Source organism: Stenella coeruleoalba (genome assembly GCF_951394435.1).
Source record: "Stenella coeruleoalba genome assembly, chromosome: 19".
In the NCBI taxonomy this organism is placed as follows: domain Eukaryota; kingdom Metazoa; phylum Chordata; class Mammalia; order Artiodactyla; family Delphinidae; genus Stenella; species Stenella coeruleoalba.
Window position 1 is genome coordinate 48,395,231 of NC_137165.1, and position 26,185 is coordinate 48,421,415.

Consider the following 26,185-nt stretch of genomic DNA (forward strand, 5'->3'; position numbering starts at 1 on the left):
GAAGGCCTACATCTACGCTGGACCCCTTGAGCTCTGCTTCATAAAGACCCTTTCACCCCATGTCATTTACTAAGTGCAGCTGGAGTCGGACCTGCCCAACCCTCTCACTGTGAACCACGGATCTGGAGATGGAACGCAGAGGAACCCAGGGAGGGAACAGTGTCCTGGGCAGAGACAGCGGGCACGTGCCTGGAGGGTGGAGCACATGCAGGCCATGAGGACCATGCAGACAGGCTTAAGCATGAGGCTGCAAGAACAGAGAGGGGTCTCTACAAGCAGGGAAACTGTGTGATCGGGCCCCCTTGCAGTCAAGGCTATTTGGGGCAATGAGGCGGGCATCGGGGGAAGCGGAGGCCAGGAGAGCACGCAGGACCATGTTTCGTGTGAGACAAGGAGGGGGCGTTCAAGACAAGTTGAAATGGCATCTGAGTAACTTCCCAAAAGACCCAAACGGCGCACAGTGACCAGCGTAGGTATAACTGACAGTAACTCAAGATGGACCTGGGATCTGTGTGTGCAAGTCCATCAAGGACAACGTGTGACGATGCTGAATGGCGACTGCTCATGTTCTCATGTGTGACAATGACATCAAGGTTATGTTTCCAAAAAGAGTCAACAGATGCCAGTGGAATGATAGGGTGTCTAGGTGGTGGGTGAGGGGGAGCATGGATGAAACAGGAGTGCCCATGAATTAAAAACCTGAAGCTTGTGATAGAAATATGAGAGGTCACTATACCAATCAGTCTTCCTGTATGTGTATGAAATGTTCCATGATGAAAACTTCAAGAAATAAACTCTACTACCTAAATCTGATTCATACATCTTCTAAAACATGGACTAAGAAATTTCTCTTGTTCCAGGGAGTAAGCCTTCCTGCAGCGAAAATCACTATACTGATTTTCATAAGTTGAGGTTCAATCTAAAATTAAGAGAATGAGGCAAAAAGGGCAAATGATGTAGCCATGGTGCTGGGAAGAATGCAGTTGGGCCCCCAGGAAGCGAGCCAGAAACCTCAGGGCTTCATCTACATCCCAAGGCCCCCAGGATCAAGACCAGACAGTCAGGGCATCAGGAACCCAGACCTCCTCCCTAAGAGGCCTGAGACCTAACAGTCAGATTATTAACACATACGTACATACACACACACACACAAAGAAGACCGAAAAAAAAGACCTATGATAGTATCCAAATATAGCAAGTCACAGATTTTTGTGCCTGTGAATAAACTGTTAAAGAGACACATTTGATCATAATTCAGGCAAACTCATGTCACAAACACACCCTCACTTACAAATAAACCTTACCGTAGGGTAAACAGTCTTCACGTTTTCCATGCTTAAATATTTGTGCCTTAAAAAAAAGAAAAAAAATTCTGTTAGAATTTGCAAATACATTTACAAATTTAAAACATCAATTATCAAAACAATTCATCACATCTTCCAGGATTTTTATTCTAGACACTCGCCAGGAAATAACAAGAGAAGAGTTTCTGTACATGACAAAGAAAGGAATTACAAGAGACTAGAGAGGAAATCTTCCAAAGGGGCAACGTAAACCAGAGATGCAGCGGTGAGGCCCTGCTCACTGACACACGCCCGCGTTGAAGTTAAGGGTGCTGGCCTGTAAGGAGAGTAAGGAATCGTACCGGGTTTCCATGACTAGCGTGTACCTGAAGGTACCAAAGGATAAGAGTTACAGGTCGAATTATCCGACACAAAGGTAAGGCACCCACGTACTCATCCTCGTTCTGAGCCAGCAAAGGAGAAAGGGCCCCTCCTGCTTCTCACACACGTGGGGCCGGCAGGCTGTCAAAACCTCAAATACCCGGAGTCCTCAACCTGAAATTTTACCCTCCACTTTCAACTCTGCAAGACTTGGGTATCCAAGCCCTTAAACGAACAACCCTAAAGCTAAGCAACTCTAAGAAAACAGCTAAGGAACTTCTTCTCCTTCAAGAATTACTATTTGGGGCTTCCCTGGTGGCGCAGCGGTTGGGAGTCCGCCTGCCGATGCAGGGGACACGGGTTTGTGCCCCGGTCCGGGAAGATCCCACATGCCGCGGAGCGGCTGGGCCCGTGAGCCATGGCCGCTGAGCCTGCGCGTCCGGAGCCTGTGCTCCACAACGGGAGAGGCCACAACAGTGAGAGGCCCGCGTACCGCCAAAAAAAAAAAAAAATTACTATTTAACTGGCAAGGTGAGACCACTTCTGTCTTAGACCATCTGAAGGTACGTGGGCCCAACCGCACTGGACCCCGTCCCCCGACACCAGGTCCTGCTGGTGAGGGAGCTGCTCAGCCAAGGTGAAGAGAGTGAACACCATCCCAGACACTTAGTCAGTGGTGTTTCACATGGAGACCAACCACTCCGGGGCCCTGGACACTCTGAGGCAGGCTCACAGGAGAACAAGACACAGGGCTCAGACCCACAGGCCCAGGACATCCCAACACTCAAAGCACCATGGAACCTCCCAGCCAGTGGCCCATGGCTCCACCGCCTCTCCCAGCACACGTGATAAGTGCCTCACCTCACCAGCCCTGCTCTGGCCCTCTGCTGCAAAAGCCCCTTGGCAGAAGTCATGCTCTCCTTCGTGCTTTCTGCCCTTCCTCTCCCCGCAACAACTCAACCCCAAAACCATGAGCCAGCCATCAGATTAGGAAGTTCAGGACATTTCATTCCCCCACAACTTTCCATGACCCACACTACAAGTGGAGAAGGACCCCCGGACGTTCACGGGCCACATCTGAAATATCCCCATTTCATGACTGGTAAACCACTCCCAAAACACTTGAAATGTTTGTCTTTACAATCTGGGTTTATGAGGAGGGGGAAAGTCACCTGCATCCCCTAGCTTCTTCCTGGTGAACTTTTTTTTTTTTTTTTAATTTATTTTATTTTTGTCTGCACTGGGTCTTCGTTGCTGTGCGCGGGCTTTCTCTGGTTGCGGCGAGTGGGGGCTACTCTTCGTTGTGGTGTGCAGGCTTCTCGTTGTGGTGGCTTCTCTTGTTGTGGAGCACGGGCTCTAAGCGTGCAGGTTCAGTTGTTGTGGCACGTGGGCTCAGTAGTTGTGGCTCAGGGGATCTAGAGCGCAGCCTCAGTAGTTGTGGCACACGGGCTTAGCTGCTCTGCGGCATGTGGGATCTTCCCGGACCAGAGATCGAACCCATGTCCCCTGCATTGGCAGGCGGATTCTTAACCACTGTGCCACCAGGGAAGCCCCCTGGTGAACTTTTAAAGGAGTCAGGGAGGTGGCTTGGTGGAAAGGAAGGAGGAAACCATCCTGCAGCCAGATGAGTCTGAGCAGGACGTGTGAGCCCCTGGGTGAGCCACCCACAGCCCTGGGCACAACGCCCGCCACCCTCCTCCTGCAGCAGAGGCCACGAGAGCAACCCCATCTACTACGCTGGCCATCAGCCTCCTGCCCCGACTGCCACAACAGGACCAGTGGACTGGCTCAGAAGGACAGACACCCAAGCTGGTGGCCGTGGAGCTGGTCTGGGACCAGGAGTAAGGAAAGGGCGGGCCGCACCATGCAGCCCACTGCCGTCCGTCACCTGCCTCGATCCCTCCAGCTCCGCTGCAGCCTCCATGCAGGCCACTGCCGTCCCTCACCTGCCACGCATCCTTCCAGCTCCGCCGCGGCCTCCCCCAGGAGCTAGGCCAGGCCTCCATACAGGACTCAGACAGTCCAGACCCCAGCAGTAAAGCTTACAGAACAGACCACTGTGGTTAGATATCTCTAACTTTAAAAAAACTAAATGTCAGGGTTCACATAAACAACCTGGATGCAACGGTCTCAGCTCCAAACTGCCTCACATACAAACCAGGACAGAGAACCTGGCCGAGGATGGGGCTTCACCGAGGGTCCAGCTCCTCCTCCAAGCAGGAGGCCCAGCCTGCAGGGCTGAGGGGGCGTCTCAGGGCTGGCCCAGCCCAGATCGCAGCGCCAGCGTGCCCTGCGGACACATACCACCTCCCCTCTGTTTTCGGGGCACAAAGCCATCCACACGGCCAGTGCCACTGCACACAAAGACAACCGGTGCCACAAGGAAACAGCTGACAATACGACAAGCACACAAGTTATAAAAACCACTCAGGTCTCAATCAACTTTCAAAGTTATAGTAATTATACGCTTAAAAACACAAATAAATGTCTTGGTATAAAAATAACTAACATAAATTTTGCCAAATTTTCTAAAACTGTGAAGCACACTCTAGTACGCCAACAGCTCTATGGTAGAAAATACCACCAGGAAGACTTACCGTCTCAGCGACTGAAGCACCAGAATCACTGCTGTCCTTTCTGAACCCTGCCCACCCCAAGCTCCGCGCTGAGTCCGGGCAGCAAGAGGGGAGGCCTTGCCACACCCAGCTGCATGGCGGGCAGACACGGCCAGATTAACAGACATGAATGCACAGTTAAGCATCACTGAACTCAAAGTACCCACTCTGTGTTCTCTTCCAGTGGATACTACAATCAGAATTACTATCATGTGGGAGACAACAAAACTTTTTGTTTTAAAAAGAAGTCCTCAAAATGGCATGCTGATTATGTAGAATACACACTGAAGTATTTACAGGCAGTGGAGTGATTTAATTTAAAACAGTTCAACAACACAAGTGTGTGGTTGTATATTTTATTTTAACATACACACATGTGTGCACATGTGCACACACACACACATGTATACATAAAAATAAAGGCAGGGATTCAAGGACTCCACAAAAGAGCCTAAAGAAACTAAAAGGATAACAAAGGGATTTTATAAACAACTTTACAACAACAAATTAGACGGGACTTCCCTCGTGGCGCAGTGGTTAAGAATCTGCCTGCCAACGCAGGGGACACGGGTTTGAGCCCTGGTCCAGGAAGATCCCACATGCCGCAGAGCAACTAAGCCCGTGTGCCACAACTACTGAGCCTGCCCTCTAGAGCCCACAAGCCACAACTACTGAGCCCTCATGCCACAACTACTGAAGCCCGAGCGCCCTAGAGTCCATGCTCCAAAACAAGAGAAGCCACCACAATGAGAAGCCCGCACACCGCAAGGTAAGAGTAGTCCCTGCTCGCCGCAACTAGAGAAAGCCCGCGCGCAGCAACGAGACCCAACGCAGCCAAAAATAAATAAATATATATATATATTTATTTAAAAAAAAAAAATTAGACAACCCAAAGGAAGTGGACAAATTCCAAGACAAATTCCAAATAAGCAAAAATGGCTTAAGAAATAGAAAATCTGAATAGACTTGGATCATGTAAAGAAATTTAAATTAGTACTTTAGAATCTTTCCATAAAGAAACCCCCAGGCCCACATGGCTTCACTAATGAATTCTAGCAAACATTTAAGGAAAAAATACATCCTACATAAACTTCAAGAAAACAGAGGAGGAACAGTTCCCGGTCCTCGCCTGATACAAAAGCCACAGACATCATAGGAAAACCGCAGATCAATGTCCCTCATGAACAAACATATAGAAATCCTTAGGACTTCCCTGGTGGCGCAGTGGTTAAGACTCCACACTACCAAGGCAGGGGGCCTGGGTTCGATCCCTGGTCAGGGAACTAGATCCCACATGCATGCTGCAACTAAGAGTTTGCATGCCACAACTAAGGAGCCGGCGAGCCGCAACTAAGACCTGAAGCAACCAAATAAAATAAATAAATTAATTAATTAAAATAATTTCTTTTTTATATCCTTAACAAAATACTAGCAAAATGAATCCAGGAACATATTAAATGGATTTTACTCCATGACCAAATGGGATTTATTTCCCATTTGCAAGGAATGCAAGGCTGGTTTAACATTCAAAAATTGATTTATATAATACATCGTATTAGCAGAACAGAGAACAAAAACATACAATCAGCTCAGTAAAAGCAAAAAAAGCACCTGACAAAATCCAACATCCATTCATGATGAAAGTTCCCCATCAACTACAAATAGAAGGGAACTTCCTCAACATGATAAAGAGCATCTATGAAAACCCACAGCTGGTATCATACTTAATGGTAAAAGACTGAACGCTTTCCCCTAAATAAATAGCAAGAAATCGCAACAAATTTTCGATTGAGTGGTGAGAAGGTGCTCCACACTAGAAGTGGGGCTACAAGAGGAGGATCCAGCTTGTCCCAGATGACCCTGAGGGGCTCCACAGAGTCAGCAAAAACACAGAGCAGAATCTTCCAGAAGGGTGGAAGGGAGTCTAAGCAATCAACAATATTAAGACCATATTAAGGGCTAGTGAAGAACAGAAAAAGATAAGCAAAATACAAGAAAATCAAAACTGTACAAGTTGTGGTCCACATGTGAAAGAAACAAAAACAAGACAGGATTCTGATCAACGGGAATGTTAGAAAGTAGACTCCATCTGACATTAATCCCAGGCACAACGCTCCTTCATAAGGACCCTGGGACTGCAGAGCAGAAAACGAACCCCTGTCATGAATGTTATTGACTGTAAAAGTTACAAACCAATGATTCTAAGCCCAAGACTTAAAGAAGGATACAGAACGGAAGGGAAATGCTGCCAACTCGTATCATGTACAAGTGAATACACATAGGCACTGGCTGAGAAGAAGCAACGGGCGAGGCAGGCAGCAGGGGAGGAAAAGCACCATGACATCCTCTTACAAAGAGGGGTGGGATCAGGAGACCCTGTGGAGAGGGGATGGCAGAGGAAACAGGTCCAGAGCACCTAAAAACAGTGACATTGTCAACAAAGCTGGGAGATAGCAGGAGGGGCATCAGCAAGCCAGCAGATGGGCTGGAGCACATTGTGCAGGAGGAAGGGGCAGCAATCACCCTCAGCACAAAGCGGGCTGTCTCCGGGAGAAGGGGCTGTGCTGACAAGAGCAGACAAGGGCTGATGTATTGTCATCACCAAGCCTCTGGACTGCTTAATCTCTTCACCAAGTGTAGAATAAAAATGATTTTTCAAAGAAGAAGGAGCTCTTCCTACACTACCCACTGACTGTGCTGAGGATTCTCCACGAATGTCACACAGAGAAGCATCCAGACCCCTGACCACCTGTGCGACGGGGCAGGAAGGCACCCTCTCTGAATCTCAGTTTCCTCAGTAAACGACAGGCGGCAGTGATGGTACCAGTTCGCTGAGCCACTCAGAGAATAAAATGCAAATGAACATAAAACGCATTATATTAACCAATGATATCTGAATTGTCTCCTACCTGGTAAATACAGAAATATTCCTTTCGTTTGTCCAAAAACTATTTTCTTTTAAGAACTCTTCCCTAGGTTTCATTTACAAAATTTAAAGTTAACTTACTCCATGTAAATTCAAATGCATCCAATTTAATATATTTTAGACACAAGTCATCCATTTTCAGAACAATTACTCCTGAGCAGAAACACTTGGTTCCTTCCATGTGAGGACTTGGAATCTGGGAGGGCGCCAAAAGCACCAAAATACCCACTTACCGTCTGCAGACCAGTGGTGTGATGGGGTCCACACAACGTGCGATGAGATGCCTAATAGTGCCGGGGGGCGTCAAAAACAAACCTCACCGAGAAGCTTCCCTTCAGCAGCTCTCAGCGCAGGAACAAGGTCTACCGATGGGCACCCCATGCAGGCGGGCCGCGGGTACACTGTTCTACTGGAGCATCGGGTCAGACGGGCACCTTGGCCAGTTCACCCCCCTCACTCCTGGCAGCTTTGTTATGAATAGAGCAGAGCCTCCTTTTACTCTCAAATACATAGTGTGGATAAAAATCGTACGGTCACCCTATGTGGCAAGTTCTCTGACCTCCTCCCCTCCACAGCCGGGGTCTCTGGGGTCATTGCCTCCCTCCCTGGGGCCAGGGGTCTTCCAGCTGCTTCAACCAACAGAGCCAGGCAGAAGCAACACTGTGACTGCCAAGCCCAGGATCCTCTGCCTGGGACACTCTCCCTGGAAACCCAGTAGCCACATGCAGAGGTGCCACGCAGGAGCCACAGTCCACAGGCCCAGCTGAGCCTAACCCTTCTAGTCACCCACACAGTGCGGGCTTCTCAGGCAAGGCCCTTGGCAGCACGAGGCAGAGACAAGTGCCCCCCCAGCCCATGCCCTGGCCTGTCAGGACCCACAGAATCCACACACAACAGCTGCTGTGCAGAGCCACAGGCTTAGGGGGTGGCTTGTCCACGACAGACACAGCTCCCTCCTTAGGATCCGTGTGAGGGACTGAAATCTCACCCTGCAGGCACCACCCTGGCAGCAGTGTGCAGGACACATGGGGAGGCCACTCTCAACGTCCGGGAAGCTGAGGTGGGGCGCCTAGACCAGGGCAGACGGTCTGCAGGGGGAGGGAGGCTGGACAGGCAACGGCAGGAAACAGAACTGACAGCACCTGGTGACCACTTAAACGCTCTTTGGTCTCATTCACTGATAAATAATAAGAATTTAAAATACGAGGAAAGGCCCCAAATGCTCTCACACATGAACATCCTTCATTTGCCAAATTCCTTACAAAGTCTAAGTAAGAGAAAAGAACAAGTAGTGAAGACTTCCCAGGACAACTGTCACTGACACAGCCCGCCACTGGGCATGGGCAGATGGTGACAGTCCCCCATGGTCCCCACCCCACAGAGGGGACCAGCCCCAAGGCCAGGCTGCAGGCCACTGTCTGGACCAAAGGGGACCCAATACCCCATCTTTTATGGGTTCAAGGTGGGTTCTTTTTTTTTTATGGTACGCGGGCCTCTCACTGTTGTGGCCTCTCCTGTTGCGAAGCACAGGCTCCGGACGCGCAGGCTCAGTGGCCATGGCTCACGGGCCCAGCCGCTCCGCGGCATGTGGGATCTTCCCGGACCGGGGCACGAACCCGTGTCCCCTGCATCGGCAGGCGGACTCTCAACCACTGCGCCACCAGGGAAGCCCAAGGTGGGTTCTTTTTATCCCTACACTTTTCCTGACCTTGAAGCCCACAGGATTTCCCAGGGGTGGGGGTGCTCTGTATGCACAAAGGCAAAGGTCACAGGAGTTACAGACTCTCCCATGAACAGACTCAGAATGGCTAAAGGGATGAAAAGGAACAAAAATCACAGAGGGCCAGGGCTTTGATTTTGTTTCTTAGTCTATTTTTCCACGTAAAGTAGGGCCATCTTCACTGCCCTTCCCTCCTGAGAGCACACGGTCCAACCCGGCATGTGCAGAGAACAGTGACCCCCAGCAACAGGAGGAAGTGGCCAACAGAAATGCTCTCATCTTCAGATGGTCAGGAGGATCCATCAGCCGGGCCACTAAATGGGGAGTGTACCCCATTTTTCATGGAAGCATAAAACATGAGCCAACTGAAAACCACCAGCTGGAAGCACACACTCCATACAAGCCCTCACACCACAGAGAGACGAGACCACACAGCACACCCATCTGAGGAGAGATGACCGCCAGGTCTGCTCCTGTTGTTCTAGAAACCAGCACAGCATAAAGTGCAAACAAATGCATTTCCCAGTAATCACTCTAAACCACCACACCTTCCGATCACTACCCACCCAAGCCAGCTCTTCTGCACCATGCAACCAGCTTCCCTCCCCAGGGCATGTTCTCCAGCCATAAATCACAGGCTGTCGGCTGTTGAGAGCAAGTCCGCCCGGCTGCCAAGCAGGAGATGCTGGTCTGAGGCCCCTGAAGGCACCACTGAGTCAAGGGCAAGAAAAGCAGCTCCACCCTAGGCCCTGGGAGAAAGGGGCCCACACCACATGGCTCAGGGGTGCCACTTACTAGCACCCAAGAATTACCCTGTGAGCTGATGAGCACTGGCACTGAGGGGCACCTCACTGCATGATGGCCCCATTCCCAGTCCCTCAGAAAGACGTGACATCACAAACGCACCAACCAGCAGACAGGATGGGGCTCAGGCAGGACAAGCTCCCCCATTCTGTGCTCCTGAGTCCTGTCCCAGAGCAACAGAGGGGACCACGCCCCAGTATCACAGCTCTTCCTGGATGTGCACACACGAAGGGGACAAAACGTAAACAGAAAGGACCATGAGCACTGACACAACAGTTTCAGGCTGGACGCCACTCCAGAGCTTGACTGATGGTCCCTGCTGGAGCCACAGAGCCGAGCCAGGACCAAACCTTCCATGCAAGGCAACAAAGCCCAACAGCTTGGCGCCCTCTGAGTAACACCCAAGGGCCGCTATACAGACGAATTCTCTTAACTCACGCTCCAGGCCCCCCTTCCCTGCAGGTCAGAGGAGAAGAACCCCACCACGTGCACCACCCTCCACCCCGACACACACACACACATACACACACACACACACACACACACACACACACACACACACGACTACTGGCTTGCAAAAATAAAAGCGAGGGGGAGGGCCACCACCACCCCAAGAAATGACAGTAACCTGAAACTGTACAGGGGATCACTAAGAAATACAGGAGGACAACTGGCCTGAAGGCCATGCCCACCAGACTGTGCTCAGGACCAGGCCTGAGGGAGAGGAGGGGCAAGCCAGCCCAACCAGAGGCACTTCCCACCCCAAGAAGAAGCAAGACATCTGTTCTCTCGAGAGGGTGCCTGGTTTACTTCCTCAGGATTGCATACACTAAGGGGAAAACAAAAAACTTCCAAATGTGGAAAAATTTTAGTTGTTGAAATTGAGTTTTCAATAGCTAGGATAACAGCTGATTATTATCAGCTAGGACCCAGAATGAAAAAATACAATTCTGATAAAATGCACTTATATCAAGTAAACTATAAAGGATTTTAAGTACACAAATATGTAAATAAAAATTAACTTCAAAAAGAAATGTTTAAATGATCAAAATAATCACATTAGTTTTATCTTCCCATTATGTGTTAAATCTTTTCCTAACCTAACAGTGAAATCCCAATCATAAACACACACCTTCACAGGAGGGGAGACGGCCCGGCCCGCCCCGCCCCGCCCCAGTCACTGACTGCAGCTTCCTGCGTCCTGTCTGGAAGATGAGGCTGCATGGTGCACAAGAGCCCAGAGGACACTTGACGACTGTGACCTCCTGTTTTCAGATGTCAATCTGCTCATAACGACGTATTCCACCACCTTATTATCTACCCAGCTTCCTCAAATGTTCTAAACAGCCCCCGCGGAAGTCAGGATCCTAATAACAAGCTGCATTAAGATGTTGCCGTTTAAATGACCCCTCCTAGACCCTAGCGTTTGGGCTGCCTGTGGTCCTACTACACAGAGGGGCCCAGCTTTCCAGGGCACGGGGCGGATGACTGGGAGGCCACTCGGGGTGGCCCTCGTCCAGCCCACCCACCCCAAGACAGCGTGGTCAGACTCTACAAACCATGAGCAACCACACAAAGGTACAGGCACAAGCAGGCTTTCTACCGCCCCTAATACAGGAATTTCAAACACCATGTAGCAAAAAAAAGCTAAAAGCTCTTCCCTTAAAAGGGTCAGAATCAGTCTGAAGGTCAGCAAAGATGCTGCCCCACCTCGACCTCCACTATGGGAAGAGCAAGCCTGAGGATGGCAAAGACCTGCAGGAACAATCTTGGAGGCAGAGCCAGACCAGTCGACTCCAGTCCCTCCCGAACATGCCCTGTTAGGACCACTTACTCAGTGCTAATGATTCTTCAGATAAATATCAATTCTCAGTCGATTCACAAGTACCAAAAACACTGATCATACATCTCCTATTTGCCTAACGAAGTGACGTGTGAAGGATGCAAAAGGCATAATTCCTACCACAGAAACTTAGAAATGATCAACATAAAGCCTGCAGTTCCCAAAGCAGAGGTCAGAGGAGGAGGTTGTGACACACAGGGGAGCGTCCCGAGAAGAGCTGGCTCGGACGCAGGAAGTGGCAGGGGTCGTGCTCTGGTGCCAAACCCAGGGGGAGGAGGGGGCTCTGTGCGGAAGTGATACAAGAGGAGACACAAGGAGGAAAGGGAGGAAGAACCTCGCCTGGGACCAGATGGGCAGAGCTAAGCCCACTGACGGGCTTTGACAGGGCAGGCGACCTGGGCAGCAGAAAAGCAGCATGGGACCCAGAACACCCAGAGGCGGTTGTCACTGCCCAGAGGGACCCTCCAGACTGGACCAGCCCCTGAATGGAGGGAGGGCAGCAGCAGGCAGATGGCCGAGAGGACCCTGGACAGCGTGAAGGATGGGCCAGGGAAGTGGCCAGCACAGCCCAGCAAGCACTGGACCAGTAAAGGAGGGCGGGGCCTCGGAGACGCCTCAAGCCACCTCCCCACCTTGGGGCTCGGCCCTGGACTTAGCCTGTGAGAGCACAGACAGCACCGGCCAGCATCCTCCTCTGCGGCTGGGTCTCACTCGCAACTCAGGCGGGAGGAGGGAAAAGCCACAGCACAAGACGCTACCTTGACCTGCGGAGCCTGAAGCACAACAGGTGCACAGAACCAGGGCTCTGGGACCAAGGACAGAAACAAGGACTAAGGTCAGTGGAGAGTCGGGCACAGAAAGAGCCTGAGGGACCCCTGTGCTGGAGGGAAGGTGAGGGTGGCCAGGCAGCCAGGTAAGTGGGGGCTACGAGGTGGGGCACCACGGTGGAGGGACACTGGCCAAGCAGTCTGCATTTGTCTCATAGAGCACAGCGCTCTGTGTTTGTCTCTCATCCAAGAGGCAAAGGCATTGCGATGGCTAAGCCCCTTCCCGTGCAAGCGTGGGCCCAGGCTGGCTGCCTGCAAGCACACACCTGTCCAGCAGGACACGTCACCCCATCACACAGCAGGTGTACAAACCAGGCCGCCGGTGAACGGAGACAAGCCTCACACAGTGCGTGTTCTAACAAGACCCGTGCACTGGGCAGCCCGCCACGCATAAAACAGAGTCACGTGAGATTAAAGCAGCCTCAGAGTTGGCTGCTCCACATCTTAGACCCCCAAGAAAACTGAAGATGGCTTATTTCACCTGAATCCTATAGGAGCACATGAACATTACATAAACATCCACACCCTGAAAATGGTCACATTCAAATCATTCTACCACGTTTTCCTCCACCGGAAACCCTGCCCCAGGCAAGTGCTATGACTAAAAAGCCCAGTTTGGTTAATTTGTCCTCTGGCCAAACAACTTTAATGAAACCACAGGGTGCCGTTTCCAAAGAATCCTGAAAGAAGAGGAATCAAAGCCACATGAGAAATGTTCTGGGTAAGCAAGTGCCTTCTCTTCAAGTTCAAGGGTGAGCTCACACCACGCTCTGAGGCCAGAGGCCTGCTGCTTCCCTTCCACAGACGGGGGCATGGAGAGGGGCTGCCCCCGCTGGGATCTCAGGTGCTGCTGTAGGACCCGCTCCTCCCTGGGGGACAGAGCCAACCACGTCTGGAGTCTGGGGCGCGCATCCGGGGTGCGGCCTGCCCGTCCGAGGGTGCAGGCCACCTGCTCGACAGCCACCCTGACCTGGACATGAGGCTCCTCCACGTCCTTAAACCACGTGCCAAAGCAGGGTCCCCGCCCTCCCCACAAGGGGCTCAGGCTGTGGGACTGTGGGCATCTGCTGTCTTCACTTCCCTGCTCTTTAATCTTGTTTGTGACTGCTTTACCCTTTAACAAGGAGTACTTGTGACAGTGACAGAACGGACAGAAGAACCTCACTGTGAAGGGGGGACAACCCCAGCAGCTGGCAAACAGAATGGCGCACCCCCATCCACTGCCCGCCCTCGGGAAGCACACAGAGCCACCTGTCAGTCAGTCTCTAATCTGAGGAGCCAGAGCGGAGACGGCATGCCTGCCAGTGTGAGCGGAGCGCAGCAAGTTCAAATGGCCACCAGCCTCAATTTTTTTTTTTTTTTGCAGTACGCGGGCCTCTCACTGTTGTGGCCTCTCCCGTTGCGGAGCACAGGCTCCGGACCCGCAGGCTCAGCGTCCACGGCTCGTGGGCCTATAGCCTCTCTGCGGCATGTGGGATCCTCCCAGACCGGGGCACGAATTCGCGTCCCCTGCATCGGCAGGCGGACTCTCAACCACTGCGCCACCAGGGAAGCCCCTCAATTTTTAATATTGTGTTTCCCTTCCTTGAATTTCCTAGATTTCCATTAATCCTAATGCTTAAAGAGGGACTAAACCAAAGGGTGTTTCAAAGATCTACAGTAAAGAGGCCTTCCAATGAAATGAAGTTGCCAAACACTTATTTCCTTGCCAGAGGGTTAAAAATCATCCCTGCAAGAGGAACAGGCTTCAAGGGAAATAAAAATGAAGCGCCAGTTTCGATGGTACTTGTTACGAGTCCACCTGTTTCGCCTAACCCACACTAATGAGCAGGTGGATAGAATGAAGCCAAGTGCATCGAAGGAGGCAGACGCAATCCTGAAGCACAGCACACCTGCAGGTTTCATCATGCACAGGGGACACCCAGCCTCCCCGTTCAGGTCTGACAAGCTCATGGTGAAACCGCTCCCGCCCGGGAGAGTTCAGCACCAACACTGTCTCCTCCTGCCCAGGCGGCAGTAGCAGCAATTAAACCAAATTTCTCCTTCAAAAAAAGGAAAGGAAAGAACGTGCATGATTCCAGAAAGACCTGGGTTTTCCAGAGGAAGCACTAGGCTTCTGAAGGCTCCAGAAGGATGTGCCTGCCCTGGGAGCTGTGGGAGGGCCAGGCCTCCCCTCCCCTGGCAGGGCTCTTACACCAGGTGATACCCTCACTGAGGGCGCATCTCCCCGACAGCTCCTGGGTGCGGCTGCCAAAGGGCCTCGGCCCCGCAGGGCTTCCTCCTCTGGGCCAACAAGCGGGCAGGGACACAGGGTTCAACTTTGCTAAGCCTTTGGGAAAATCATTTTCTTCCTCAGGAGGAAGAGAAAATGGAGGCCTTCTCTCCTCCTGAGTGTCAAACGGGGAGATGTCCCAATAAAAAGCACTTCCCCACTCATGGCCAGTGAAGGGGCCAGCAGGAGGGCAGCAGTGGGCTTGCCAACGCCTGTGCCCCACCCGGGGAAGAAGGAACAGAACTTGGGAACAGGGTTTCCCTGGTGGCACAGTGGTTAAGAATCCGCCTGCCAATGCAGGGGACACAGGTTCAAGCCCTGGTCTGGGAAGGCCCCACATGCCGCACAGCAACTAAGCCTGTGCACCACAACTACTAAGCCTCAGCTCTACAGCCCACAAGCCACAACTACTGAAGCCCGGGCGCCTAGAGTCCATGCTCTGCAACAAGAGAAGCCACCGCAGTGAGAAGTCCTCACACCGCAATGAAAAGTGGCCCCCGCTCGCCGCAAATAAAGCCCACACACAGCAATGAAAACCCACCATAGCCAAAAATAAAATAAGTTAAAATAAATTAATTTTTTAAAAAAACTTGGGAACAACCTAGTGACAAGCAGTAAGAGGATCAAAAACGTTAAAAAAAAAAAAGCACTGGCGCCCCCAGGACTCTCGCTGGTGGCCTGAACGCACAGGCCTGCCGCTGCCAGTCCAGGCAGGGGTTACACAGGCCTCGCCAGCTGCACGCCCCAGGGGTGGTCACTGCTGGCTCCAGCCCCATGGTGGAGGCACCTGCGGCTCAGCTACCCTGACCTGAACACAGCAGTGCCCTCTGGAGAGGCAGCTTCCAGGCCAGGGGGGCCTGGCAGGAGACCCCAGGAGCCTGTCAAGGACACAGATTCCAGACTGGGGGAAGGAGGTCTAAAGCAGGACAAAAGTGAGTCAGGAAGCAGCACCAGCGTCTGGGCGGGTCTACCCTGCAAGGCCAAGTGGACCGACAGGCTTGGCTGTGTTCGTCAGACCCTTGTTTCTCTGTGACCTAAGACTTCTCAATGTGACTCATACAAAAAACTAAGAATCCACTTACACTCAAACTTTCAAATAAACCATCTCAGCTGCATCCACCCATCCTTCACCAGGGCTGGATGCCCTGCACTACCTCCCTCCCCTGCCCGCCCAGGACCCCTGCAGCAATGGCCTGGTGACCAGGACCACCCGCTCCCCTCTTGTCAACACTCAGCATCATTCCTGGCCAGCCACCTCCAGCACTGACCCCCATCATAGCAATAAAGTCTTCCTTAAGCACCTCCCCACACATGCAGCTGGAACGAGAGCCACCTACAGGCATAGGCTGATACCTGTGTTCCATCAGTATCACAGATGCGCCAGCCATAACAATTTTTTAAAAACCTCAGAAACACAGAAAAAATATTTAAATTATTGTTAAACTGGGGCTTCCCTGGTGGCTCAGTGGTTGAGAATCCGTCTGCCAATGCAGGGGACATGGGTTCAAGCCCTGGTCCAGGAAGATCCCACGTGCTGCAGAGCAACTAAGCCCGTGCGCCACAGCTTCTGAGCCTGTGCTCTAGAGCCCGTGAGCCACAACTGAGCCCGCGTGATGCAGCTGCTGAGGCCCATGCACCTAGAGCCAGTGCTCCACAACAAGAGAAGCCACCGCAATGAGAAGCCCGCACACCGCATCGAAGAGTAGTCCCTGCTAGCTGCAACTAGAGAGAGCCCGTGCACAGCAATGAAGACCCAAAGCAGCCAAAAATAAATAAATAAATTTTAAATAAATTATTGTTAAACTTAAAAAAAAAAACCTGTTGCTACTATTGTAGCAAGGAAATTGAAAATATATGCTCAAACAAAAACTTATATACAAAATTTCAGATCAGCATTATTCAGAGTAACTAAGAATTCCCATACAGTGGAGTACTGACCGTAAGGAGGAACAAAGCACTGACACAGGCTACAACGTGGAGGAACCGTGAACACATGATGCTAAAGGAAAGAAGCCAGACTCAAAAAGTCACATTGCATATGATTCCACTGTATGAAATGTCCAGAATAAGCAAACCCAGAAAGACAGAAAGTAGATCACTGGTTGCCAGGGGCTGGGGGATGGCAGGGGAGGAACAGGGAGGGACTGCTAATGCGTGTGGGGTTTCCTTTAGGGGTGATGAGAGTATTCTGGAATTAGACAAGTGGTGATGGTTGTACCCTGTACATATACAAAATAATCACTGAACTTATATACTTTAAAAAGGTGAATTATGTGAATTACATCTCAACTTTTTAAAAACCATTGTAAGTATAACATATCACATTTATTTACAGAATGAAAGGACACATGAATAAACAGATCACCTCATCAGACTACAGGAACATGTTTTATTTTTCCAGGTTTCTTTTTAAAACGTCTTGAGATACCCTCATCATTTAAATGCCAATCCTTCCTGAAGACAATGGCATCATAAATGAAAAGACACAGATGAGAGAACATTCTAAGTGCAGGGCAGGCAGGGAGGAGGACTGTCCTCTCCGATCCTCCCACCTCCTGTCCCTCCACCCCAGGACATCACACCAACAGCCCCACTTCCCCCAGGCCCTCACGCTTCCTACATCCCGCCAGAACCTGCAACAGCCAAGGAAAGGAGATGGGATGACACCCAAGAAGACGACATCACGCTGAGTCACGGCCCAAATGCCACCATTTAAACATAGTCCAAATGCCCTGCTCTCCTCAAAGTGGGCCCTGAGCTCTCCAGCTTCAGAGACAAGGGCAAGGACGAAATCACACCCACTGCAATGAAAGAGCAAGGACCACAAGGCCCAGGGAGGGGAGCCCTGATCCCAGAGCATCAAGTGTAGCAGCCTCCCCTCCCCTGCAGAGTTTAACCAATTAAACTCAATTGATCTTTCCTCCTAGAAAAGGCACCACCAGACAAGCAAAGCAGGCAGCCAGGAAACGGTGGGAGCTCTCAGGCCAGGGGCCAGGTCTGCGCTCAGCACAGTGGTTACAAATACCCTGAGTATCTGAACAAGACCAAATTTCAAACCACCTGCCTTATTTCCTTCAAGCTGGTTCCAATCATTTTTCTCTGTAACACATCTGAGCAGCAGGAAGCTCGAGAAGGACACGCCCCTACCTGTCTGCTGGCTCCAGCTCTGCAGGCACTGGTGCCCCCTGGCGGCGATGCGCAGGGCCACCAGTCCACCCCCTTCCCCAGAGCAGAAAGCCCATCGCTAACAATGCAGGGCCAGCCCTCAGTCGCAGGGCCCAGTGCAAAGCAGCAGAGAAAAGAAACCGTGTTCACTGTTCTGTCGGGGTTCAACATCTCCTCCTGTGTTCCAACCACTTCCCCACGAAACCAAGGTAAACAGGGCTTGTCCCCAGGGTTCTGACAGCCCCACAAGCTGACCGCTAACCGCCCCGCACCACTGGGACAGTGTTTACCAGGGCCTGCAGCATCCCGTCCATGGCGATGACCCCCTCGATGGTCTGGAAGGAGGAGCAGGCCAAAGTGCATAGGCTCCAGTCCAGGAAACTCGCCATCTTCTTCTGCTTAACGTCGGGCCGCGTGACAAACCTGCCAAAAGGGGACAGACAGGTAGGTGACAGCTCAAGCGAGGCCCCAGCTGCCAAGAGCTCACTCTTTCCTGGCCCACTGCCACTCTCCAACCTAAGACCCTGGCTCTCAGGTGGCAATTCCCACCACCACCTCTCTGGGGTCTCACACAGTCCCCACCCCCCCCACACTTCCCGCCTCCTGAGCCCCCTCATCCCGAGACCCTGTGTAGCATGGGACCACCTTCACCTGAGCCCACCCACGCCCACTCCTCGGCCCAACTCTGTATCCCTTCACCTTGGGACCCCATGCTGCCACCTGCGACCTCCCTCTCTGCATCTGCCATGGGACTCCTTCCCCATCCTCTCTGCCTGCTGCACACGCCATGCAGAGCTCCAGCTGTGTCCACGGCCCCATCGTCCCCACCACAGGCATCTGCTCAGTGCTGCACTCCTGGAGTGCTGGCTCTCACCCACCCTCCTGTACACTGGTCTGGGCCGGCAGCCACCCTCGGGCTCCCACACCAAAGCCCAGGCCCCCTTCACTCCTCTCCAACCAGTGCACACACCCATCCCCCAGCTCTCTGACTCAGGCTGAGTCCCTGACCTCCTGGGGGAGCTTGCAGTCTTGGGGCAGAAACACAGGAAGCAGGCAAACAATGAGAAGGAAACAGTTGAGTGAGGGGAGGACAGCAGGCGCAGGGACAGCGTCGCGGGAGGTGACCTGTGAGGACCTCTCACTCCCCTAGCTGGCCCCACAGACCACACCCAGAGAGGGCTCGGCACCAATACCACAGAAACACGCCAGGTGGCACTACCCTGGGGGCAGCACTCGACATGCCTGGCTCTGATCTCTGCACCCCTGCAGGAGCCTCCTGTCCTGACCAGGAGCCCCCACAGGCCCCTCTTCCCTCAAAACAGCCACCGCCGCCCCACGCAAGATGCTCAGCCAGCGCAGGGATTACACTGCTGCCATGTAGAAGGTCTCCGTGTCAGTAAAACAAAGCTGCCACGACTGTCTTCGCCCACCTCCATCAGGGTACACACCCAGAGACTTGGTCACCGAGGATTTACCAAACTTTAGGATGCTGGTTACAAAGGCGAACTCACATGCCACCCCCGCCAGCCAAGAAGTTGCGTTACGGCGGGTCTGAGAAGAGGGCCCAGGAATTTCATAAAATCTGCACCTCAGAGTGATCATCTAAAATGGATAACTGGTATTATACACCCTATCTCAATGTCCTTGGCCCTGTTCAAAGCTCCTTGATTCTGGAGGGGGCCACAGGATGAGGGTCACACCTACAGTGACCTGATCCTCAGCCTGAAGACAACAGCCGGCCGGCACTCACCCTGCATGTGGGCAGGCACAGCGCCTGCAGTGGGGTGGCCCTCAGGACAGGCGAGGTCACAGGCACAGAACGGCCCACAGGGCCAGTAAGCGGCCCTGCTGGGACCCAAAGCCCAACTTGGAGACGTGAGTCACAGCGCCATCCACTCAGGGGCCACGCACCCTGCTTCCTCCACCCACTCATCTGCTGAGCAGGCAGGAGGCTGATGTTCTGTGTGCAGCCTGTAGCGGCCAACTTCCTTTCCTGGGCAAAATCACACAAGGTGAGTTTCCAAATTACAGTAAAAACCTAAGGTTCCTTTGAAAGATTTAAGCAAATAGGTTATTTTATATTTTTTATTTTTCTCTCTAAAAAAGGAAATGTTATGTTCGCAGCAGAGGTCCAAAAGTACAGATAAGCAAGAATGGAAAATACCTATCCCACAGGTGTAACACACAGAACGAGACCCTTCTACACAAACTGAAAGATCTCTGAATCCTACACTTCCTTCCCTTTTAGGAAAAGTTACATCACAGACTACATCTACTTTCAATGTGGAACTCAGCTAACATGTGCAGGTGTTTAGAGACCCCACTGTCTTTCTCTCAGGAAGGTAATTTCCACAAGAGTGATCAGCAAAACCTTAACTACAGGACTAGACCTACCAGAGGGACAAAGGGCAAAACACCAGTGGGACACATTGCTGCTCCGGACCCTTGTCAGTACGGTTACCACAGAGTATCTGGTCTGAGAGTGAAACAGTACGGGTGAAGTGACAAACCCTATTTTGTGTAAGAACTTACTTTGTGTGTGTTTTTAAATTAATTAATGGAAAAGTTAAATATTCACAAAATGGTGATAGAATTTAGTTACCTGTAAGAAGGAAAAAACTCTATCATATATCCTATACCAAAAGAAATTCCAAATGGATTAATAATTCTACATTAAACAATAAAAAGGTAGAAAAATATAAATGATTCTTTGTAAAATCTCTTAATAGGGTAAGCCTTCAAGCATAAAAGTAAAAATAACTAAATAAATAAAAGGAAAAAAGTTACTATTTTGACATTAGAATTAAAACTTTAGTCCAAAGAAGAAAGTAAAAAAGGCTACCAACCCACTGGAGGAAGTATCACACCCTCCTCTAGCTAACATCCTTCACAGAGAAAGCTCATACTACTGGAGAAAAAGCACCAAGAATCCCACAGATATTAGAAATCAGGTCACTACACGGGACATACGATATCTGAAATAAGACTCATGTGTTAAAGCTCACCAGCGATCAGTGAAATACAAACTAAATGTTAGTAATAAACAAAACAATGCACAATCCAACTGGGGGAAGAGGGTTGTTCTTGAGGCTGCCCATGATTGCAAAAGTCCTGAAAACACGCTCCCAAGAGTCACCGAGCGACAGGTGTAGAGACTCAACAATGGCCTTGTGTCCTGTGACTCAGAAGTCCACCTCTAAGGGCCTGGCCTAAGAAAATAATCCCAAATACCAAAACAGGTTTACACCCAAAGCTAGTCATTACGGCATTGCTTATAAGAGGAAGGACGTGAGAATGCTGGTCAGAGTAACTAAAAACAGTGGAATCTAAAGGAGCCATTTAATCAACGGTAACGTGAAATTAAGTGAAAAAGCAGGTGCTAACTCAAAGAGATTGTGCTGTGCAAACTCCATACAATAACAGCACAGAAAAACACCAAAAAAAATACAACACATGTATTGTGTATTATAATTATAAACGTGTGGGGTTTTCCTAATTTTCTATGTTCCAAAATTTCCAACTTTTCTACTTGGAGCATACCTTGATTTTACAGTTAGATTAAAAATATCTTTTTAAAATTAATGTAATCAATAAGAATAAAGGCATATATTTCCATTGAAGAGTTTCTGTAAAATAACACTCATATCCACACGTCTTGGCGTAAATGTAACATCAAAGTTACAGAAAACGCAGCTGATGTTTAAAGGTTCCAGTTAATGAAAGGAAATAGGTGCGGCTCCAGAACTGCACATGGTAAGAGGAAGCAATCAAAGCTGATGGCAGCGAGAGTAAGACAGGCAGCTCCCTCGTGAAATATCAGAAAATAGATGCCAGTGGGGACAAAGGCCACATGTGACCACCCTTCACACCCAGGGCCTCACTGTTAACAACCCACCAAAAAAGACAGAAATATGCGAGTCAGAACCCGTCCGTGAGGTGGGATACTCAGAGCAGCTCTAGGACCTGAGGGCATCCGCCCTCTCTAGAACTGAGGAAAACTGGCTGCACCTACAACCTGGCAAACCGGCAGGAGCTGGGTGGAAAACGGGCCTCAACCTCACCAACACTTGCTCGTCCGACCACTAGATGGCGGGGGAGCATCCCTCCAGCAGTGGACAGGCAGCCAGGGTCGCCAGCTGCCACCTTTCTGGAGGACACCAGGGAGGGAAGAAGGGTTTAGGGTTTCACCTCCCCCACCCCACAGGTGCAATACTCCACCAGGTCAAGCTCAGCAGAACTCTACCAAACCCTCAGTACTGCTGGTAATAAAAGATAATAAACAATAAAGATGTTTCATTTAACAAATTTAGTAAACATTTGTAAGATCACATGCAGTGTTGCTAAATATGGGGAAAAGGAGACTTCCGACTGGCTCAACCTTTCCAGTAGCTGCATTTAAAACCCCTAGAATGTTCATTCCACTTCTAGGAATTCATTCCTAAGAACCAATCAGAAATCAAACAAACTCATACAAAAGATCAGACGTGTGGTTACCAGAGGCAGGGGTGGGGAAGGGGGAACTGGAGGAAGGCAGTCAAAAAGGTACCAATTTCCAGCTGTAAGATAAATAAGTACTAGGTCTGTAACGTACACCATGATAAATATATTGAACACTGCTGTATGTTATCCATGAAAGCTGCTGAGAGTAAATCCTGGGGGGAGAGGCAATAAAGGGGTATGGGGAAAAGGGATTATTATGAGATTATATGAAATCATGTGTGTGAAACTTTTGAAAGTTGTAAAGCAGTTTAGAATTTAAAGAATCTTTCATTCAATTTAAAAAAAGGAGAGTAAATCCTAAGGGTTGTCATCCCAAGGGAAAAAATATTTTTCTGTATCTTTAATTTTGTATCTATATAAGAGATGATGGATGTTCACTAAGCCTACTGTGATAATCATCTTATGATGTATGTAAGTCAAATCATCATGCTGTACACCTTAAACTTGTACAGTGCTGGATGTCAATTATATCTCAATAAAATTGGAAGGGGGACTTCCCTGGTGGCACAGTGGTTAAGAATCCGCCTGCCAGTGCAGGGGACATGGATTCGACCCCTGGTCCGGGAAGATCCCAGATGCCGCGGAGCAACTAAACCCGTGTGCCACAACTACTGAGCCCGTGCACCACAACTACTGAAGCCCACAGGCCTACAGCCCATGCTCTACAGCAAGAGAAGCCACCACAATGAGAAGTCCACGCACCGCAACAATGAGTAGCCCCCGCTCACCGCAAAACTAGAGAAAAGCCTGCGCGCAGCAACGAAGACTCAATGCAGCCAAAAATAAATAAATACAAAAAAAATTAAAACTGGAAGGAGAAAATACAGCCGATCAGAACAGTACAAAGTTTCATGTAGAGTGTCCCAGGCGGCGCTAATTTTACTAACAAAAAGTCCACACGTACAGTGGGGTTGGAGGAAGAATAGATCACACCATAATTGCATCTGGAAGACTGACCAAAGCTCCAGGCCTGCCTGCCAGCACCTGAAACAACCCTGCAAGTGTACCCATGGGCCACAGACCAACATGCCCATGGGCAGTGGGGGACAAAGGACAGAGCAGTTACATCTCTGGGGATGACAGTACATGTGAGTTTTATTTTGTACTTTTTTACTTTTCTTTATTTTCCTGAACACACATGATTACTTTCACAGTTAGAAAGAAAGCCACGCTTTTCCACTCCTTGTCAAAACCACGAGAAGCCTCTGTCAGTGAGTTTCTCCTCCCCCAGGGTAAGCATCGCAGGCGAGCTCAGGTGTTTCCTTCCTCACTCCTAAAATCAGCTTCTCGCATTTAGGCTCTGCCCTCTGGTTTAGCCAGTACTTTCACAAATACTTCCCCAATGCCCCCAACTGCCCCATAAATCAAGCATGTCTCTTCCCGCCTTGTGCAAGGTCATGGCTACACACCTAAGAGAAGGTGACCCTGAAGGAGGCGTTGCCCTGTTTTCCCGATCAAAACATCCAAAAGTTTTTAGAGCCAATTTTTAACTTTCACAAATGTAGAGGGGAAAAAAAGCCAAATTTTCTAACTCGTTTATGCTATATACATACTTTAAATCACATGTCATGAAGAAGATTAATTTAGAAAAACTGCTTTCTTCCATTCTCACATTTCATGAAACAAGTCTACTCAGCTTTCACATGTGTCTTTGGCACTTTTTTGGAGACTCCAGGCCCTGCTGCCTGGGTCATCTTACCCAGCTCATCAGATAAACCCATCTTGGCCTGTTTCAGGCACAGCCTGTTGTTTTTAGTTAACACGGGATGTTTGGGGATTTTTATCCCAAGCCACAATGACGCAATCACAGCCCATGATCTCCACAAACCATGGTGTGGACTGCTTTCTAAGTGACTTCCAAAGGCTCTTCTAACTGCCACCCCCCCTCCCCCAGAGGGGAGGCCTGGCCCCGGCGAAACTGCTACACCTGTTCTAAATCTGCGCTCCCTTGACGGGCCCATGAGCTCCTAACCCAGCGTCAGGTGACCCTGAGCCCCTAACCAGCACTGTCAGTGATCACATCAGGTTCAGAGGTTTCCTGCACCCAAACAGCGTTGGGTTCCCTCAAGGAAAGCAGCAGAGTCCTCAGGACAGCAAAGACTTCCCCAAGCCTATCATCCCAACGTCCTCTCTGATGACAACAGACACACACAGTAACAGACAGTAAACCTTCTCAGAAAGCACTTACTTGGACACGAGGACAGCAGCTGCGTCTTGGGCCTTGTCGCTGACGACCAGGTAGGACTACAAGGAAGCGTAAAGGACAGGCACCATTAAACACACGATGTAGACCTCAGGGACCCACTCAGCCACCTGGTCCCACACTCAGCAGCTCCACAAGAGCCCAGGCTCACGGACAGAGACCAGATTCCAAAGCTGCACGAACCACTCATAACGTGAACTCAGGGCTGCAGCTGCCACATGTGTGCTCACCCTCAGGGAAGTGCCCAATCCTCATACAGCATGTGGCTACACCCCTTGAAACCCACATTTGCAAAAGCAGCAGAAAAATGAAGAGTGTATGTTGTTACCCAGAGTGTGCACAGAACACTCCTGGAACCCACCAGCACTCTGGCATTCACAGCAGCTAGGAGGCCCGGCTCAGACACAGGAGGGCCGAAGTTTAACGCAATTACACCTTAAGAGGTTTCCACTTCTCATCTCAACTGTTTTCCAAATGATACACTTAAAAGATCTATTTTCTGGAGGACAAATTGTTAGAAATTAGGTCCTCTCCCCAGGCAATCCCACTTAGGAGACAAGCACCCAAAGGGTTAACGGAACACAGCTAGAAACAAACCACCTACCTAAAAAAGACTATTTTAGAAATGAAGATACAGTGGAGCACCATGTCCCTTAAAGACTCTGAGGGAGACGTCTACTTACTGACACAAGACATTCAGACAGTACTGCTCAGGGGAAAAGCAGGTCCCAGAACAGCAGGACACCAGGGGCCCTAGTACACAGGGGCCGCGCGGAGCACTGTGAAGGACGGGCAGGGAGCCAAACCCTAGGTTCAAGTTTAGATCCACCGCATGTGAGAGAGTGAGCGGGCTAAGTCACTTATTTTTACACCTGTTGCCTCTTCAGTAAAATGAGGATAAAAACAGTGAACTGCCTCATTAAGTAGGATGAAAGGAGTTAATGTATGAAAAAGCCTTTAGTGGGATTGCCTGGGGAGTGTCTGGCGCACAGCAGGTGCTCAAAGAAGCTTAGTATAAGTAAGTGTCAGGGTCAGGCTCTAAGATGGGCCCTGGTCCTTCCCACCAGTGCCCACGTCCCGTGTAATCCCTCCCACGCGGTTGGAGGACACGCTGACTTGCTTCTAACCAAGAGAATTCAGCAGGGCGTGGGATGTCATTTCCATGATTGGGCCACACATGAGTGTGACATGCATCTTGCTACAGCCCCTGCCCCTTGCTGGCTTTCACAGAATAAGCTGCCATCGTTGGGGGCGCAGGGTGGGTTTCGAGTGGCAAACAGCCGTCAAAGCACTGAAGCCCTTGGCCAACACCCTCGAGATCTGACTCCTGCCATGACCATGAGAGCTTGGAAGCGACCTGCCCCCAGGCGAGCTCTGCCTGCAGCCTGGGGAGAGCTCGAAGGACAGGGCGCAGCGAAGCCACAGCCAGATTCCTGACTCACAGAAACTGTGAGATGAAGAATGTGTGCTGTGTTAAACCACTCAAGTTCAGGGTAATATTTTCCACAGCAAAAGATAATACAATAATCTATGTCTACACACATAACATCTGTATCAGGAGAAGTTTGAAGAAAAACACAAGTGTTATCTCTAGGTATTTGAGAGATTTCACCTTAATATTCTTCCTGCTTTTTATTTTCTGATTT

General features: G+C 50.3%; 1 protein-coding gene across 1 annotated transcript in view; it reads right to left on the reverse strand.

Moving 5' to 3' along the window:
• TBCD (tubulin folding cofactor D) overlaps positions 1–26,185 on the reverse strand; it is a 173,648-nt gene that overhangs the window by 129,409 nt on the left and 18,054 nt on the right. Inside the window, exons 6-8 of the mRNA XM_079904179.1 lie at positions 24,525–24,580; positions 18,127–18,259; positions 1,305–1,350 (exon numbers count right to left, since the gene is read on the reverse strand). Of these exons, the coding sequence (XP_079760305.1) occupies positions 1,305–1,350; positions 18,127–18,259; positions 24,525–24,580 (235 nt within the window). The remainder of the gene's footprint in view (positions 1–1,304; positions 1,351–18,126; positions 18,260–24,524; positions 24,581–26,185) is intronic.